Source organism: Musa acuminata, chromosome BXJ1-9, assembly GCF_036884655.1.
Source record: "Musa acuminata AAA Group cultivar baxijiao chromosome BXJ1-9, Cavendish_Baxijiao_AAA, whole genome shotgun sequence".
Lineage (NCBI taxonomy): Eukaryota > Viridiplantae > Streptophyta > Magnoliopsida > Zingiberales > Musaceae > Musa > Musa acuminata.
The window spans coordinates 36,798,465-36,818,056 of NC_088335.1; the positions used below are offsets into that span (position 1 = coordinate 36,798,465).

The window sequence follows — 19,592 nt, forward strand, 5'->3', positions numbered from 1 at the left end:
CCAATAACTAAATGGTCATTTGGCCTCGGAATGAGCTTCATACCTCATTTCTCTCAAATTGGTTCAACTCTTCTTGTATTACGATAACCCATGAATCATCTTTAAGATCTTGTCGATGCATTTATGTTTATATAGATGAGTATACAGTATACTAGTTTGTCCGGTTATCTCGATGTCCATCTCGAATAACCTATAACTAGGATTATTTAGAATTTATGTTTAGAGGTGAATCGGTCTCATTTTCATGATCTCATCACGATCCGATTCTCATTGCACAAATGTATAGACATCATAATATATTTATGCATTAGCAAGTTCTTACTTAAATTGAGCCTCCCTATCAAGTTTATTGCTTGGTCGTATTGAACGATATATGCTATTGGTAATGTCAAGTTCACCCCTGGTTTAGTAGCATCCTAACATATATTCTTCTTAGTCAAAGCCTTCATACTTTTTACCAAAATTATATATGACATCAAGTTGATATTAGTGCAGCTTACACTTTACTACTTTGAATTGGGCCCTTTACTAACTTTACAAATTAAATTAGTTTTATTGATAAGGAATTTAAAGCTTTCTCTGTCTAATTTTTTTTAAAAAAAACTAGTGCATGATTTTGAGTTCTCTAGTAAAATTTATTATCAAATTATTGGGCATTTGTCAAGTTATCATGATTTTATTTTGGATCTTTAATTCTTCATCAATGACTCCTCAACAAAGGAGAAATATTAAATAAGTTAATTTACAAGTAGAAATGGCTGATCTATGTTAATCATATGAAACTTTACAGTAGATGATGACTGATCTACTCCAAAGAATTCCAACAATCCTGCTCTAAGCAAACGTGAAACATGGTAACAATGCAATTGATTCTTCCGGTAAACTTTTGATGCATTATATTCACTCTCCTGAGGAGGCTTATCAAATGGTGCTGAATGATGAAGAGAAAAGTAATCGATCAAATAGAGAAAAACTCTAAAACCACAAAGGAGAAAATAGCATCCCAATAAAATAAGGGTACAACATTTGAGCATCCAAACCCCTATGGTAGGAGGAAATAAATATTAGGAAAAAGATGGTTCTACTTCGAGTACTAAATGTCATATGTGATGAAGCTAGTGACTATTCTTTTGAGTGTCCTATAAAGAAAGCTAAAGTTAATCTTTTTGAAAAGGAGTAAAATAGAGAGGATAATGATCTTATCTACGACGAGGAACCTGAAGGTACCAATGAGAAGAAAACTATGAGTTCAACTTTGAGGATGAAAAATCTTATTTTCCATTATATCATGATAACCCAAGAAGATGATTAGTGGTCTAGAAATAATATTTTTAGAACATATTGCTTGTCTCGTTGAAAAAAAAAGTCTTCTAACGATTTATTTAAGTAGTATATAGAATATGACTTCGAAGCTTATGGTAGATAAACTAAAGCTTTCATTGTGACATCATCCAAAGCTATATAAGGTTTCATAGTATAAGAAGGGTAGAGAGATCTTGATGTCTTAAAGGTGCAACATCAAATTCTCTATTGGGAGGTATAAAGATGAACTTCATTTTATTATACTTCCTATGGATGCATGTCATTTACTTCTTAGTAGACTATGATAATTTGATCAAAATGCTTTTCTCTAGCTAAAAATGGAGTAAAGTTTCCTTTCTAGCCATTAACGGAATCTCCTACCACTGTACAATATGAAAATTTAGTTAGTTTGATAAATTACAAAGAGTTTAAATAGCCCTACAAAGAAGAGAATATGGATCGATGGCTAAACAAGATAGATAAAACTGTACCCATGAGATTTCAAAAGAAGTAAAAAATATGCTAGAGTAGTTTGAAGGTTTGGCTAGCGATGACCTTCCAACTGACTTATCCTTTTTTTGTGATATCCAACATTATATTGATTTTATTCTGGGTGCTATAATTTTTGACCTTCCTCGTTATTATATGTTACGAAAAGAATATGCTATATTACAAAAACAAATAGAGAGTTTACTGGTCAAAAGACTAATTAAGGAATTACTTAGTCCGTGTGCAGTATCAACTCTTTTAATAATAAAAAAAAAGATAAACCATTAAGAATGTGTATTGATACTATGGTTGTAAACAAAAAAATAATTAAATATAGATTTTCAATCCCACGTCTTGATGACATGTTTGATATGCTTGTGGTTGCTAAAATTCTTTCTAAAATTGACTTTCATTATAGTTATCATCAAATTTATATTATACTAAGTGATGAATGAAAGACGATTTTTAAAATTAAAGAGGGGTGTATTAATGACTTGTTATGTCATTTGGGCTTTCCTATGCCCCTTGTATTTTTATAAAGTTGATTACAAGTCTTGAAATGATTCCTAGAAAAGTATATTATTATTTACTTTGATGATATCTTAGTATATAGCCATGATAAATTATATCATTTAGAGCACTTAAAAATATATTTAGGGTTCTTCGTGACAACCAATTGTACATCAATCTCAAAAAATATATTTCATAACAAATAAAGTTATGTTTTTAGGCTATGTGATGATTGTTGAATCCTGAATTTTGATAATGAAACCAATTGATGAGTTTATTGGATTAATATTCTTTTGAGATAAGTGATGTACGAGAATACTTCGATCATAGAATTTGACCACCAAAGGTCCAACTATTGAGTAGGAGAGTCGGACATTATGCAAAACAATTATCATATTAAAAATTGGATGTTTGAACTAGAGAATTGGTTAATATGCTTGAGATCAGAATTTGTACTATAGTTTTAGGCATCGTGCCAAAAAGATTAGATATTACGCTAGAAAATGGGATGTTATAAAAAACCTTTGACATGCTAGTAGAAAAGTTAACATGTCAGATGTTCAAACGAAGTGCTAAAAGATCGAATGACATATCGAAAGAGCATACAACATGCTACAAGACTAGACAACATGTCGAAAGAGCATAGAATATGTCGAAAGCTTCATAAATATGTCGGTTTTGTTGTTGATTTATTAAAACCTCGATTGTTGTCATTTTTTTTGTCAATTTGAGTTAGATAATCTGACGATATGTCAAAAGAGCATACAATATGCCGAAAGCTTTATAAATTTATCAGATGTATGATTGATTTGTCAAAATCTCGATCGATGTCATTTTGGGTCAATTTGAGTTGGTATTGGGCCGAAATAATACTAATTAGTCAAGAAAATTATTAGGCTTAAAACTAGATCAAATTAGGCTCATTGAAAGGATAAATGGATGATGGTACCATCATGTCCAAGTGATAGTACCACTTAAGTTAACTAATAAGTACTATTTGTATTTTGTTAGTCTTTTTGACGATGGTACAACCTATGACGATGATAGTATCATCCATGATTTAAATTTTATGATAGTAATATTATAGAAGTCTAGAATTACGACATCAAAATTTATGATGATAGTACCACTCGTTTCCTAAAATTATGGGATTTGAATTTTTTATTATATTCTTAAGGTCTCTTGGGTTATACAAAAGCTCGGCTTGGTTGATGGAGCATCCATTCTCAAGTTTATTAAATATTATAGTTCTCTTTTTAAGTATTACTCAAGTCTTTTTCTTTCTCATAAGTTTAATCATGATATTATTATTCATGACTTAAAAATCCATCCAAATAGTTCCCTCTGCATATTCTTAACAATAAATTTTAAAGTTGAGAAAGAATATCATATAATTTTGGCACTATACCACATCATGTTGCAAAATAATAAATAATTATAAATCCTAGTATCACATCATACCAAGCCAAGTAACAATTCTTCACAATGATATGAGAGAAGAATTAATACCAATATTTGGTAGATTTTTCACAACATTAAAAGACATTAGAGATTCGATGATTCAATTGAATAAATCAAAGCCTAATTAATCAAAAATTCAAAAAACAATAATATTTATATATATATACTTTAAATTCTAGAGATAATTTTGTAGAAACCATGCTGCAAAATTTGTCTATTAAATCAAACATAATGTATAGCAATCATTGTACTTGATCATAATTTATAGATCATGGATGCTCTATGAATCATGTGATCCTAAAAACTAATCAGCAACAATTCTTGGAAAGAAACACAAAGAAAACGAGCAACATGGACAGAAACACAACCTTCCATTCACACTATATAAAATTCACAAAGGAACATATAGTGTTGTCAACATATTTTAGTACTTAAGTACATTTTTTTGTTTGCGTGCAGGCATGCGCTTAGCAAAAAAACAAAGGTTCGACGAGCAGAAATTAAATTTCACAGTAACAGAAAGCCAAGATTAGTGCGACAGATCTAAACAACACAGTCACAAGTGATGAGGAGCTATTTGAAGTTTTAAGAACCTGAAACGGTAAAGCGACATGTATATGATGTTTTAGTTGATATTTCTTAAAATGACAACAACAACAACAACAACGTGACATGTACATGCTGAATCATCGTTGGTCAAGATGAATTAGTAATGATATAATGATGTAGCTAGAAGAAATGTTTTAAAAAGCATTTTCCGCCCAACAAAACATTGCCATATTGCACGTACAAAACGGGTAGAACCAGCATAGGAAGCACGGCATTTGTTCATGCACAAGAGGAAACGTCTGAATGCTGTGGAAGTAAAGGACACACCGAAAATTCTAAAAACCAAAAGGGTGATTACGGATTTCTAACACAAATCGGCTAACAAAACATAGTATATAACTTTCCTTTTCAATAAATGAAACACTGTACATCGATATAAATAACTTTCCTTTTGAATAAATGGAAAACTGTACAGCGATATCGGCCCATAAATAACACACATTTGACATGTCAGTCATCAAATATCTAATCAAAAATAGAAAGTGAAACTTACTAATCCATTAGTGGAAATGTATTCCGATGAACTGATAAAATTACAACTATTATATGATGAAATTACACACTAGTGGAACGTTCAGTTTAAAAAATAACAAATATTGACATAAATCAGTCTTAATCATATTCACTCTTTATTAGCATCCTAATCAAAATCCATCGAGATTTTATCTTAAACTATTGAGATAAAAAGATAAGATATTCAAATTTTGATTAAAAATTAATAAAATATTAAAATAATAAAATAGAAGAATAAAATTTAGAAAGAATCCAAAGGTTTGTAATAGCTATCTTAATGTAAAATCTCATCTCTATGTGTAGGATTGATCGAGATTCTCACTTCAAGATTCAATTAGTAGTATCCCCCTTGTGAACATGATCACTTAACTAATCTCTTTTAGTGAGCCGAGCAATTATATAAAATCAAAATAAATATACTAAAAAAATTATGAAAGAGAAAAATATGTATTAATCTAAATTGAATTGATTATCATAAAGAGAAAAAAAAATGTTTTAATCTAAATTAAATTAAAGAGAAAAAATTGTTTTAAGACTATATTTATAGAGTCCAAAAACGTAAGGTTATCATAGAAGGATATATATTTCTATATAGAAGGATATATACAGTCCCTACACATCCTTTCATTTTTAAAATATTTAAAAATATTTTTAAAATTTTAACTTTAATTTTTTTATAAATTTAAATCTAACAATCTTCACAAGAATTAAAAATTTTAATAATTAAAATTAAAGTAATTAATAAATAAAAAATGATAATAAAATGGTTGCTCCACGCTGAGACAATGGTAATGTTTTTTGGCTTGGATATTATATCATATATATATATATATATATATATATATATCCACTACACTTGAGAAAACGATATGTACTGTTTGTATGCATGATCCAGAAGCACAGAGAGGTCACTGGCGACCTTTTGGTTCCAGTGAGGGGTCAACAGTGGCCTACAGCGAAGATGGAGATGGCTGCGTCAGGATCAACTCACTTTCATGCAGCAGTTAATTACCCGAGTCTACGGTTTCATTATAAACATGCAAATCGGTGACTTGATCTATTACGTGACTGGTGTTTGTTTCCAGCCATATGTTACTACATTTGACCTCTGCCAACATAGTGCATGGGATGTCTTGTGAAGCGGAAACAAAACTTCGGGATGCTATGTTTGACAACAGAATCAGGATCCATTAGCTGTTGTAAAACTTTATTTTGGATACAAGCTGACAACCAAGGAGTCTTATAAAGCAAAACAAGTAAGATAACATTGTGAATATAAAATGAGATTGAGCATTGTGCGTGTCTATATATATATATATATATATATATATATATATATATATATATATATATATATATATATATATATATATATATATATATATATATAGCTTCCAGTAATCTATTTGGTGAATTCCATGACCCAAGTAGCGGCGAAGAGATAAGTGATGTTGAATCCTGAGAAGCTAGCATCCCTTGCCAGGTCCTGGAACTCCTTTTGGGTCCTCTCCCTGCCTCCATCGCTGTGAGCCAACATGATAACATCTGTTTCATAAGCACATTTGGCTTGAGGAGTCGACTCCTGGATTGTTGGTAGAACACTTTCCAACACAATCACCTTTCCTTTCTCGGGCAGTGCCTTCCAACAATTCTTCAATATCTTCACACAATGCTCATCACTCCAATCATGAAGAATCCACTGAATGTTTAATTTCTTTGTCAATATTAATAAAGGTAAGTCCAAAAAACACTATAACGGAAAGGCAATAGTCAATTGTTTATTGATTCCAATGTACTAATGCGTGAATCGGTATTTAATAAATTTTGTTTAAATCGTATCTAGTCTGGATGTTATTTGAAGTGTTTAAATCTTAAATCTTTAATGTACATTTCAAACATGAATTGGTATTGAATCAGTATTTACTATATTTTTTTCAAGTCGCATTTGAAATGCTCAAATGCAAATGCTATTTCAGTAGCATTTCAGCATTTGTGATTTAGTTAGAAACTAATATAATTTATATTTTCCAAAAGATAAAATTTTATCTACTTATTTTTAAAAATATTTTATATTTATTATATGATTATATTTTTTATTTATTATATATTTAAAAAATTTATTTATTTACTTATTAGTTTAAATATAAAATAAAAATATTAAAAATATTATAATGATAAATTTATCATAAATATTCAATGGACTTTTGAAATATAATTTATCAAATAATACTTAAATCAATGTACATTTAAAATACAGTCTTCATCTATTATTTATCAAACACTCAAAGCAATCTATAACTATATAATCACTCAAATTTTTTTATTCAATTACATATTAAAAATATAAATATATTTCTAAATGCAATCTCAATCATTTTAAAATTGTAATCATATAACATAAGTCACATGTTCTTGATTATCCTACTTTATTTGTGTGATGTGTCTCATGATGTCATTCCGATCATCCAACTGATCCAGGTAGAAATTGGATCTTAGACAAGATCTCTAATTACCTTCAAGAAAATGGCATCTCCACTTGGGATTCCTATAAACATATCTCCACTAACATACTCCACTCCTGCAGCCAATACATCCCAAGAATGAATGCAAGCCAAATACTACACAAGAATCCTTCTTTATAAATACGTAGGACTGGGTACGGTAGAAGTGCTTACGTTGAATCATTACATGTTGGACCTACCTGGGTAGCGTGGTGCCTCACAGATGACATGAGGAAGGTCGAAGTTGACGCCCTTGACGTGGGAGTGCCTGGAGGTGATCATGTGGAGTGTGGCGCCGATGCCGCCACCAACGTCGACGAGCACCTTGATGCTGTCAAAGCCGCGGTAAACTTGGAGTAGCTTCTTCATGAGGATGGTGGAGTGACCCCTCATGCTGTCGTTGAACAGCCAGTTGAACCGCGGGTCGCTTCCGTGGTATTCGAACGGCGCCATCCCGGTGGCCTTGTTGAAGGGGATGCCGCCTTCCAACACCGCATCCTTCAAGTAATACCTGCCACCGTTGTCGACGAGAAACCCAAGCAGATTAAATAGTACGACAAGAAACGAGAAGAGTTAATTGCTTTCCGTTAACGCTCTCTCCTGATTACCAGCTTTCCATGAGGACCTTGTCTTGGTTCATCAAACTCATGGATTCCAGGGACACGCCGTCCTCGTTCTTGGTCAAGTACTTGCAGACGCGCGCGGCGCCGTACTTATGCGAGGGGCGGCCGTCGTCGCCGGCCTCGACGGTGCAGCTGACAACGCTGTAGGCGGCGAGCAGTCGGAGGATCCTGTCCACCATGACTGCAGCCTGCGGGTTTGCGGTTGGCAGCTTGGCCGCGATGTCGGCTGGGCCGAGCATGGCGCCGGGGCCGGCACTGACGATGATCTCCAGTAGCTCGAGCTCGATGGCGGCCTTGAGGGCCATGGGGAGGACGGAGCCGATCGCCAGATGCAGGGCGTACGTGCATGCCTCCTCGTCCTCATCGAGCGTCGGCTGCATCACATCCCTGATGGATCCCATGCTTGCCATGAGTTGCAGTAGCAAGAGAGGAAGGAGGATTTGAACTGTGGAATAGAGGGAGAGGCCTTCTGAAGGAAATCTATAGGGCTGCTAGCACTTATATACCCGGTAATTTTGGTTTTTCTCACGTTCAACACGCTGCACCACATGTTTAATTTATGTTGACTTTTTTAATAAAGAATAGCTATACTATTAGAAATCTTTACGTTCAGGCAAGTTTGCTAGGCCAGTACAAACACTATGTTTGAATGTTGAATAACATCAATTGTAGCTGTAAGATTTCTTTGGGTACTGATTTTCGATTGAGATTCTTTTATCTACCCTAAAATTTGTAAAACGATACCAACTATACTTGATAGGAATTCTGATTTTCTAGAAAAATAAAAAGTATTATATTAAAGGATGAATAAAATGCTCAAATTTGAATTAAAAATTTTTATGTTCTGGCAAGTTTACTTGGTCAGCACAAACTCTATGTTTGAAAGTTGAATAACATTAATTGTAGTTGTAAGATTCCATTTTCGATTGGGATTCTCTTATCTACCATAAAATTTGTAAAACGATACCAACTGTACTTGATAGAAATTTTGATTTTCTAAAAAATAAAAATATTATATTAAAGGATGTATAAAATACTCGAATTTGAATTAAAAATCTTTATGTTCTGGTAAGTTTGCTTGGTCAGCAGAAACACTATCTTTCGCATTCAAGAGAGCCTCAACTTTCCAAAACTTTTGTCTTTTCTCCTTAAAAGTTGCTGTCTTATCTTTTCTCTTTTCTCCTTAAAAGTTGCTATCTGATCTCTCCCGTTAAAAGCTGCATCTTCTATACTACATTTTTAATGAACCAACCTATACAATTGAACTAGTTCAACCAATCTAAAACTTCAATTATTTTAAAATAAATTATTTTAAAAATACTATTAGAAATCTTTAAGGTAAGTTTGCTTGGTCAGCACAAACTGTAAGTTTGAATGTTGAATAACATCAATTGTAGTTGTAAGATTCCTTTGGGTGCTTATTTTCGGTTGGGATTTTCTTATCTAACCTAAAATTTGTAAAACGATGTTAACTATACTCGATAGAAATTCTGATTTTTTAGAAAAAAAAATATTATATTAAAGAATGTATAAAATACTCGAATTTAAATTAAAAATCTTTATATTATGAAAAGTTCTCTTGGTCAGCACAAACACTATGTTTAACATTCAAGAGAGCCTCAACTTTCCAAAACTTTTCCAATAACTTTTGTCTTTTCTCCTTAAAAGTTGCTATCTTATCTCTCCCGTTAAAAGCTGCCATCTTCTATACTACATTTTTAATGAACCAACCTATACAGTTGAACTAGTTCAACCAATCTAAAACTTCAATTATTTTAAAATAAATTATATTAAATAATTTACTTATATTTCAATTTATATTATTACAAATAATAATATATAATATAATAAATTATTTTGAAAATAAATATAAATTTAATACTATTTTTCTAACTATAAACTCAAGAGTAATATAATAATACTATTTACATATTTTTTAAAAAGAAAATATATAATTTTGAAATTTTTAAGATACTTAAAAATAAATTTGAAAGGTCTATATGGCCATTATTTTTTATTTTTAAGCTTTAAAATTATTTATTTACTAATTTTGCCCTTTAAAAGTTAAATTTATATGGAACATATCAATAAAAATATATCATCTTAATATCAAAAATAATTCCATTAAATAATTACTTATATATCAATTTATATTATTAAAAAATAATATATATATATATAGTAAATTATAAAAAATATATATATATAATTAATAAATTAATAATAATAATAAATTAAAGCTTTGAATTGGATCCAAATGGGTATATACCACTCCTTTTCTAGTTTATAGTATTTTTATTTTTTGATTTATTCAAAATCTAAACAATTTATAGCTTTCTTATTTTTTCCATTTTTTTTATTTTCACTAAATTATGATATATCTATTGAAACTTGGATTTTGATGATAAAATAAATTGATAAAGTTATGATCTAATGTGTATTTAAGTGACGTAGGACTAGCTTCGATCAAGGAGAGACAAATTGATTAAAGTAGAAAAAATCAGTTATTGGGCCGTAATGGACAATATTAGAAGATTGGTCGACGTGCTGGTAAAAGGTTTCGTTCCACGAGTTCAGGCATCGGACTAGAATGATTGGATATTGTGCCAAGAATATCGGATGTTGTAGGAGGTCAACATGCCGATTAGATAATACGTTAAAGGAGAGGACGATGAGCCGAAGGGTCAGATGAAACACCGGATCAACCAATGATATGCTGGACAAATATGTGATTCATGATTTGTAATAAATTGTCTAGATCGAAGTAGTTTAGATTGTAATTGAGTTGATTATGAATATAATTAGGTCAAATTAATTAGGGGATTATGAATATAATTTGTAATATTCTAAATAATCTCAGTCATAGGTTACTCGAGAGGGACATCGTGATAACCGGATAGACTGGTGTGTTGTATACCCATCCATATGATGGATGTGTTGAATCTCGGATTTTGATGATAAAATCAATTGATGGGTTATTTGATCTAATCCATATTATTGAGTTAAGTGTGCAGGATTAACTACGATAAGCCAGAAAACACAAAGCAAGGATACCGGAGTCAAGTTCGATGGACGTTTAAGAGTCCGAAGAATCGTCGGAGATGCTGCCGGAACCAACCGAAAAGAAATCGGGAACCTGTCGGAATTTTCGGAAGTTCGCCGAAGAGATCGTCGGAGGTTCACGGAGATCACCGAGAAGGCTCGGCTACTCATTAAAGTCATCACAAGTTCGGGAGCTTACTAGGAGCCCGTCGGAAGAAGTTCGTCGGAAAGCTCGTCGGAACAAGACTCGACGTTCGCGGTTGAAAAACTTGCTTAGGAGATGTTTTTGTCATGTAGTTAACTTGTAATTAGGATTAGGATTAAGAGATAATCCTATATCCTGGTTAGGGGCCAACTGGGCCCAAAACCAGACTTGGCTTGGGCTAAGTTTGAAGCCCAACTAGTGGGCTGAAAACACTGTAGACGGGCTGAAAACACTGTAGGCGGTGGCACCGCCCAGCACCCGAGAGCTGGGCGGTGACACCTCCTGGGCTGGGCGGTTGCACCTCCCAGCACTCGAGCGCTGGGCGGTGGCACCGCCAGCATCGGGAACCCAAAGAAAATTCAAATTTTGGAGCCCAAATTTGAATCCTCTTGAGGCCTATAAATACCCCTCAAATCACAGCAGAGAGGACAACTTTTTAAGTAGCAAGTGTTTGAGAGAAAGGTCTTAGAAAAGTGTTAGCTTGTCTTCTTTTCAATTTGCTAGTGTTCACCTCATCCTTCTCGAAAATCTGTAAGAGAGTGAACCGCTTGTAAAGAGTTGTAAGAGGGGTATTTACCCTTCCATTTCAAGAGATTTGCTAGTGGAAGGTGGGAGCCTCATCGAAGAGGGGCCTCGCAAGTGGAGTAGGTCATTTGACCGAACCACTCTAAAATCGACGTGATCCTTGGTTTGCATTTCTTTATTGCTATTTACATTATTGCAAACCTTCTTACATGCTTTAGTTCCTTATTACCCTTGCTGCGCATATTTAAGAATACGCTTTCAAGATTAAGCTTTTCAAGTTCCGTTCTTATTGTACGAAAGATTTTCTAAAACCGAAGTTTTAATCCGCTGCACTAATTCACCCCCCCCCTCTTAGTGCCGCTCCGATCCTAACAATTGGTATCAGAGCAAGGCTCACTCTCATATTTGGTTTAATACCCAAGAGAGATGGCTTACTCCGGCATGCATGAGGGACACTCTATCACACGTCCACCTATGTTTAATGGGTCGGATTACACGTATTGGAAGACTCGGATGAGGATCTTCCTCATTTCTATGGATTTAGAGCTTTGGACTATTGTTGAAAATGGATTTCAAATATCTTCTCTTCCGATGAGCGAATGGAATGATTCGAAGAAGAAGGTTTTTTCTTTAAATGCAAAGGCTATAAATGCCTTGTTTTGTGCACTAGACAAAAATGAATTTAATCGTGTTTCAATTTGTGATTCAGCTTTTGATATTTGGAGAACTCTTGAGGTCACTCATGAAGGCACTAGCCGAGTGAAAGAGTCCAAAATCAACATTCTTGTGCACTCTTACGAACTTTTCCGAATGAAACCAAGTGAGTCCATCGGAGACATGTACACCCGGTTTACGGATGTCATCAATGGACTCAAAGCTCTTGGTAAAGATTTTACTAACTTTGAACTAGTAACTAAAATCTTAAGATCCCTCCCTAAAAGTTGGGATCCAAAAGTTACGGCCATTCAAGAGGCCAAAGACCTTAAAACATTCCCTCTTGAAGAACTCATTGGGTCTCTAATGACCTACGAAATGATATGTCAAGCTCATGACGAGCTTGAGAACCCCCTTCCAAAGAACAGGAAGGATATGGCACTCACATCACAAGAAGACCACTTGAAAGGAACATCAAGTGATGAGGACAGTGACAATGACATTGCACTTTTGACTCAAAAATTTAAAAAATATTTAAGAAAAAACAAATTTAAAAATAATACAAAAAATAAATTCGAACACAAGAATGACCAAGTAATTTGCTATGAGTGCAAGAAACCGGGACACTACAAGAACGATTGTCCACAAGCCAAAAAGAAAGCATCAAAGAAGAAGGCGCTCAAGGCAACATGGGATGATTCAAGCACGTCCGAAGAAGAGGAGTCCAACACCGAGCAAGTTGCTCACTACGCCCTAATGGCTTTCGAAGAAGAGGTAACGGATTTAATTAATGCAGATTTACCTTATCATGAATTATTAAATGTCTTCCATGAGTTATTTGATGAATGTAAGACAATTAGTAGAAAGTACAAAATGCTAAAAAAGGAGCATGATAGCCTTACTTGTGATTTTGATAAATTAAAAACTGAATATCATGATAGTATAGCTCCATGTGCTAAATGCCATGATCTAGAAACTCTCCAAAATGAGAACTTGGTACTTAAAGATACCTTGAAGAAATTCGAGGTCGGTAGCAAGTCCTTAAATATGATCCTTACAAATAAGGGTCACGTTCCTAAAAGGAGTGGAATCGGATTTGTGAGAAGTACTCACCAAAATCCAACCACCTTTATTAAAGGTCCTATCTTACATGTTCAACACCAAAGCAATTGTAACTTTTGTTATAAATATGGACATATAACTTACAAATGTCCATTCAAGAAAATTAGTCCAAACAAATTGATTTGGGTTCCTAAAGGAACCATGATCAAGTCTATGCAACATGATAAACAAGTTAGATTAGGTTTTGAGGCACCCAAAAGTAAATGGGTACCTAAAAATAATTCCTTCTTGTAGAAACATACACCATCACATGCTAGGAGCAAGAGATGGTATCTTGATAGTGGATGCTCAAGGCATATGACCGGAGATCCATCCCAATTCTCCAAGCTCACTAGCATGGACGAAGCCTATGTCACCTTCGGAGACAACAACAAAGGCAAAATCATTGGCAAGGGAACCATAGGTAACAAATCAAGTTTTTCCATTGATGATGTGTTACTAGTTGATGGATTGAAACATAATCTATTGAGCATTAGTCAATTATGCGATAAAGGTTATATCGTTAGATTTGAATCAAATATGTGTATTATTGAAAAACCAAATCATAACATGACTATGATTGCTTTAAAACAAAATAATGTCTATACCATCAATCTTGATGAACTAAGAAATGAAATGTGTTTCTCCGCCGTAAATGATGATGCTTGGCTTTGGCATAGGAGATTAGGCCATGCAAGCATGAAAACAATATCTAAAATCTCATCTCAAGAATTAGTCCGAGGGATTCCGAATTTGAAGTTTATTAAGGATAAGGTATGCGATGCATGTCAACTAGGGAAACAAATAAAAACAAGCTTCAAACCAAAAAATCAAATTAGCACCACTAGACCATTACAATTGATCCATTTGGACTTATTTGGACCAATTGATACAACAAGTCTAGGTGGAAGCAAATATGCTTTTGTGATTGTGGATGACTACTCTAGATACACTTGGACCTATTTCTTAACTCACAAAAGTGATTGTTTCAAGTGTTTCTCTAAATTTTGTAAACTCACTCAAAACGAAAAAGGTTTCATGATTTCATCAATTCGGAGTGATCATGGTGGCGAATTTCAAAACCATGACTTTCAAAATTTTTGTGAAGTTAATGGATACAATCACAACTTCTCCACTCCGAGAAATCCCCAATAAAATGGAGTAGTTGAAAGAAAAAATAGAAACTTACAAGAAATGGCAAGAACTATGTTGAATGAACATAGTTTACCTAAGTACTTTTGGGCCGAAGCCGTAAATACGGCTTGCTACATCATGAATAGAGTCCTAATAAGACCATCCTTATCAAAAACTCCCTATGAATTATGGAATAACAAAAAACCAAATATCTCCTATTTTAAAGTTTTCGGTTGTAAATGCTTTATTTTAAATGAAAGGGATGCCTTAGGAAAATTTGATGCTAAATCCGATGAAGGCATCTTTCTTTGTTACTCTTCCGTTTCTAAAGCTTTTCGGGTTTTTAATAAAAGAACTTTAGTAATTGAAGAGTCTATTCATGTAGTTTTTAATGAAGTTTCAAATTTAAAGAAAAATGATTTTGATGATGATCTTGGTTTTGATAATTTGAATTTAAATGAACCCCCTCCTCAAAATAGCAACTTGGATGCACCTTCTTCCGAAATTTCCTTACCTAAGGAATGGAAGTATATAGATGCTCATCCAAAGGAGCTAATTATAGGGGATACATCTAAAGGGGTTCAAACTCGTTCCTCTTTCAAGAATTTTTGTGCTAATGCTGCCTTCCTTTCTCAAATCGAACCTAAGTGCATTGACGAGGCCATAAAAGATAATTTTTGGGTTATTGCAATGCAAGAGGAATTGAATCAATTTGAGAGGAATAAGGTATGGGAGCTTGTTCCTAGACCTAGTGACCATTTAGTCATTGGTACTAAATGGGTCTTTAGAAACAAGCAAGACGAAAATGGTATCGTGGTTAGAAACAAGGCTAGATTAGTGGCCAAAGGTTTCAACCAAGAAGAAGGTATCGATTACGAAGAAACCTTTGCTCCCGTGGCTCGATTAGAAGCCATAAGGATGCTCCTTGCCTATGCTAGTAGTTATAATTTTAAACTATTTCAAATGGATGTCAAAAGTGCCTTCTTGAATGGTTTTATTTCCGAAGAAGTATATGTCGAACAACCTCCCGGATTTGAAAATTCTCTTCTTCCTAATCATGTATTCAAATTGACTAAGGCTCTCTATGGCTTGAAACAAGCCCCTAGAGCTTGGTATGAAAGGCTTAGTTCCTTTCTTATTTTAAATAATTTTACCAAAGGCAAGGTTGATACTACATTGTTTATTAAACATTTTGAAAAGAATTTTCTTATTGTGCAAATTTATGTTGACGATATCATTTTTGGCTCTTCGGATGAATCACTATGTGAATCATTTGCCAAATCTATGAGTCATGAATTTGAAATGAGTTTAATGGGTGAATTAACCTTCTTTTTAGGATTACAAATCAAACAACTTAAGGATGGTATATTTCTTAACCAATATAAATACACATTAGAATTGTTAAAACGATTTAACATGGATAATTCAAAAGCAATAAACACCCCTATGAGTACTGCAACTAAGTTAGATATGGATGAAAATAGTGAACATTTCGATCAAAAAACATATAGGGGAATGATAGGTAACCTACTCTACCTCACCGCGACTAGACCGGATATTATGTTTAGTGTAGGACTTTGCGCTAGGTTTCAATCTAATCCTAAATTATCTCATCTTAAAAGTGTTAAAAGAATATTTAGGTATCTTAAAGGAACTCCAAATTTAGGATTGTGGTATCCAAAATCTAAAAATTTTGATTTATTAGCTTATGCCGATGCCGATTTTGGCGGATGCAGGATAGATAGAAAAAGTACATCCAGAACATGCCAATTTTTAGGACATGCACTTGTTTCTTGGACTTCCAAGAAACAAAGTTCAGTTGCACTATCTACGACGGAAGCCGAATACATTGCTGCAAGTGCATGCTGTGCACAAGTTGTTTGGATGAAAAATACATTAGAAGACTATGGAATTCACTTTAAGAATATTCCTATAAAATGTGATAATACTAGTGCCATATGTCTTACTAAAAATCCAATTCAGCACTCTAGAACTAAGCACATTGACGTTAGGCATCATTTCATACGCGATCATGTCCTTAACAATGATGTTGTTCTAGAATTCATTGACACAAAGCATCAATTGGCAGATATCTTTACAAAAGCCTTAAATGAGGACCAATTTGAATTTATTAGAAGGGAACTAGGTATGTTAAATTGTCCCTAAAAATAAGCTCGTTTGAATATATTTTTCGAAAAATGTCTTTTTAAAAATTCTGGATACATGCTTTCGGATGAATGCTGATTTTTCTTTTTTAAGCTGAATTCTGGATAAGTATTTTTGGCAAATTTGTACGATTAATCTTAATGTTGTATTCTTTCTCTAATGATTTTATGAATCTCGAAATTAATGGCTTGATTATGAGTTTCAAGTTGACGAATTAATTTTGAATGGGTTTGTATTCAAATTATGATCTTGACTTATCGGAGTTACTACGTGAATATTTTTTTCACTAATCTCTCTCTTGTACATCTACAATTTCTGTTATTTATAGAAAGAAGAGATTAGATAATATGGACGCATGCTGAATTTTGTATGACAAAAAATGTGCTTCAAGTCTCATTTCCCTTTTTGTTGATGACAAAGAGGGAGAAAAGTGATGACTTATATCATTCTTAATAGCATGACTAAATATGAATTGCAAAAACTTTTCAAAATCTTTAAGAATATGCCTTGCAAAATCCTTGAGAATATCGCAAGATCGATTGATCATATTGAAAGCATGTCCAACATGTATTATCATGAAATTCATGTTGAAAATCTTTATCTCCTGTCATAGTAAAATTTGTCTCTTATCTTTCGACTTGAAAAAGATTTTCATCAAAGTTTCGCATTTACATTATGAGAATAACAATAAGTTCTACAGTTAGAACTTATCGGTTTATACTTGAATTCAATGGATGAAATTCAAGTGTTTTGAACTTCTCATAATATGGCATATAGATAGGGGGAGTTATGTTTAACTCCGTCATCAATTGATTATCATCATCAAAAAGGGGGAGATTGTTGAATCTCGGATTTTGATGATAAAGTCAATTGATGGGTTATTTGATCTAATCCATATTATTGAGTTAAGTGTGCAGGATTAACTACGATAAGCCAGAAAACACAAAGCAAGGATACCGGAGTCAAGTTCGATGGACGTTTAAGAATCCGAAGAATCGTCGGAGATGTTGCCGGAACCAACCGAAAAGAAATCGGGAACCTGTCGAAATTTTCGGAAGTTCGCCGAAGAGATCATCGGAGGTTCACGGAGATCACCGAGAAGGCTCGGCTACTCATTAAAGTCATCACAAGTTAGGGAGCTTACTAGGAGCCCGTCGGAAGAAGTTCGTCGGAAAGCTCGTCGGAACAAGACTCGACGTTCGTGGTTGAAAAACTTGCTTAGGAGACGTTTTTGTCATGTAGTTAACTTGTAATTAGGATTAGGATTAAGAGATAATCCTATATCCTGGTTAGGGGCCAACTGGGCCCAAAACCAGACTTGGCTTGGGCTAAGTTTGAAGCCCAACTAGTGGGCTGAAAACACTGTAGACGGGCTGAAAACACTGTAGGCGGTGGCACCGCCTGGCTAGGCGGTGACACCTCCTGGGCTGGGTGGTTGCACCTCCCAGCACCCGAGCGCTGGGCGGTGGCACCGCTTGGCTGGGCAGTGGCACCGCCAGCATCGGGAACCCAAAGAAAATTCAAATTTTGGAGCCCAAATTTGAATCCTCTTGAGGCCTATAAATACCCCTCAAATTACAGCAGAGAGGACAACTTTTTAAGCAGCAAGTGTTTGAGAGAAAGGTCTTAGAAAAGTGTTAGCTTGTCTTCTTTTCAATTTGCTAGTGTTCACCTCATCCCTTCTCGAAAATCTGTAAGAGAGTGAACCGCTTGTAAAGAGTTGTAAGAGGGGTATTTACCCTTCCATTTCAAGAGATTTGCTAGTGGAAGGTGGGAGCCTCATTGAAGAGGGGCCTCGCAAGTGGAGTAGGTCATTTGACCGAACCACTCTAAAATCGGCGTGATCCTTGGTTTGCATTTCTTTATTGCTATTTACATTATTGCAAACCTTCTTACATGCTTTAGTTCCTTATTACCCTTGCTGCGCATATTTAAGAATATGCTTTCAACATTAAGCTTTTCAAGTTCCGTTCTTATCGTACGAAAGATTTTCTAAAACCAAAGTTTTAATCCGCTGCACTAATTCACCCCCCCCCCTCTTAGTGCCGCTCCGATCCTAACAGGATGCAACTGGTCTCAATGCTGCTCGTGTAGGTACACTAGAGATATAGTACATATGCTCATTGGAGAATGAGTTCACTGATTGATCCGCTTACGGAATGCTGGATGGTTGATGATGCCTTATTGTCAAATAACGATACCGTAATCCTAGGGGTATATCTGGTCCTTAGACTTAAGACACCAAGGATGTCCTGTTTGAGTGCTCCACTCTTTGATATAAGACTTATAGGTTTGGCTATCCCAAATCTAGTACAGTTGGTCATTGGGAGTGGTAGTCGACCTTACGAGGGCTATTGAGTATCGATAGAGGATCATCCACTCTCGACGTCATAAGAGGAATATCTCATGTGTTCTTGCTCAGATAAATCCCTGGCCAAGGTCATTCGGGTTGAGAGAGAAAGAGTTCTCCGGGAGAATTCGATTAGAGCAAGACTCGAGTAGAAACTATATGGGTCTGATAGCACCATTCTCGATATACGGTCTATAGGATATTAGATGGATAAGGGACTATAGGAATATAGTAAATAAGGACAGATAGGCCCAATGGATTGGATTCCCCTATATCGTCTAGGGACTACGGCGTAGTAGCCTAGTACGTCCGTAGTCGATGAGTCAAGTGAATTATTACAGAGATAATAATTCACTGAGTTAGAAGCAGTTCTGACAGGTATGACTCATAGCCAGCTCGATATTGGG

The 19,592-nt window shown here is 34.4% G+C and overlaps 1 protein-coding gene across 1 annotated transcript; it reads right to left on the minus strand.

Annotated features, from left to right (window-relative positions):
* Positions 1-6,258: 6,258 nt before the first annotated feature.
* Positions 6,259-8,511, minus strand: LOC135594322 (tricetin 3',4',5'-O-trimethyltransferase-like). The gene is made up of 4 exons (XM_065084717.1): positions 7,994-8,511; positions 7,586-7,896; positions 7,398-7,462; positions 6,259-6,583 (listed from the first exon to the last, which is right to left on the minus strand). Exons 1-4 carry the CDS (start codon positions 8,416-8,418, stop codon positions 6,287-6,289), a joined length of 1,098 nt encoding a protein of 365 aa, XP_064940789.1. The 5' UTR covers positions 8,419-8,511; the 3' UTR covers positions 6,259-6,286.
* Between the last annotated feature and the right edge of the window lie 11,081 nt (positions 8,512-19,592).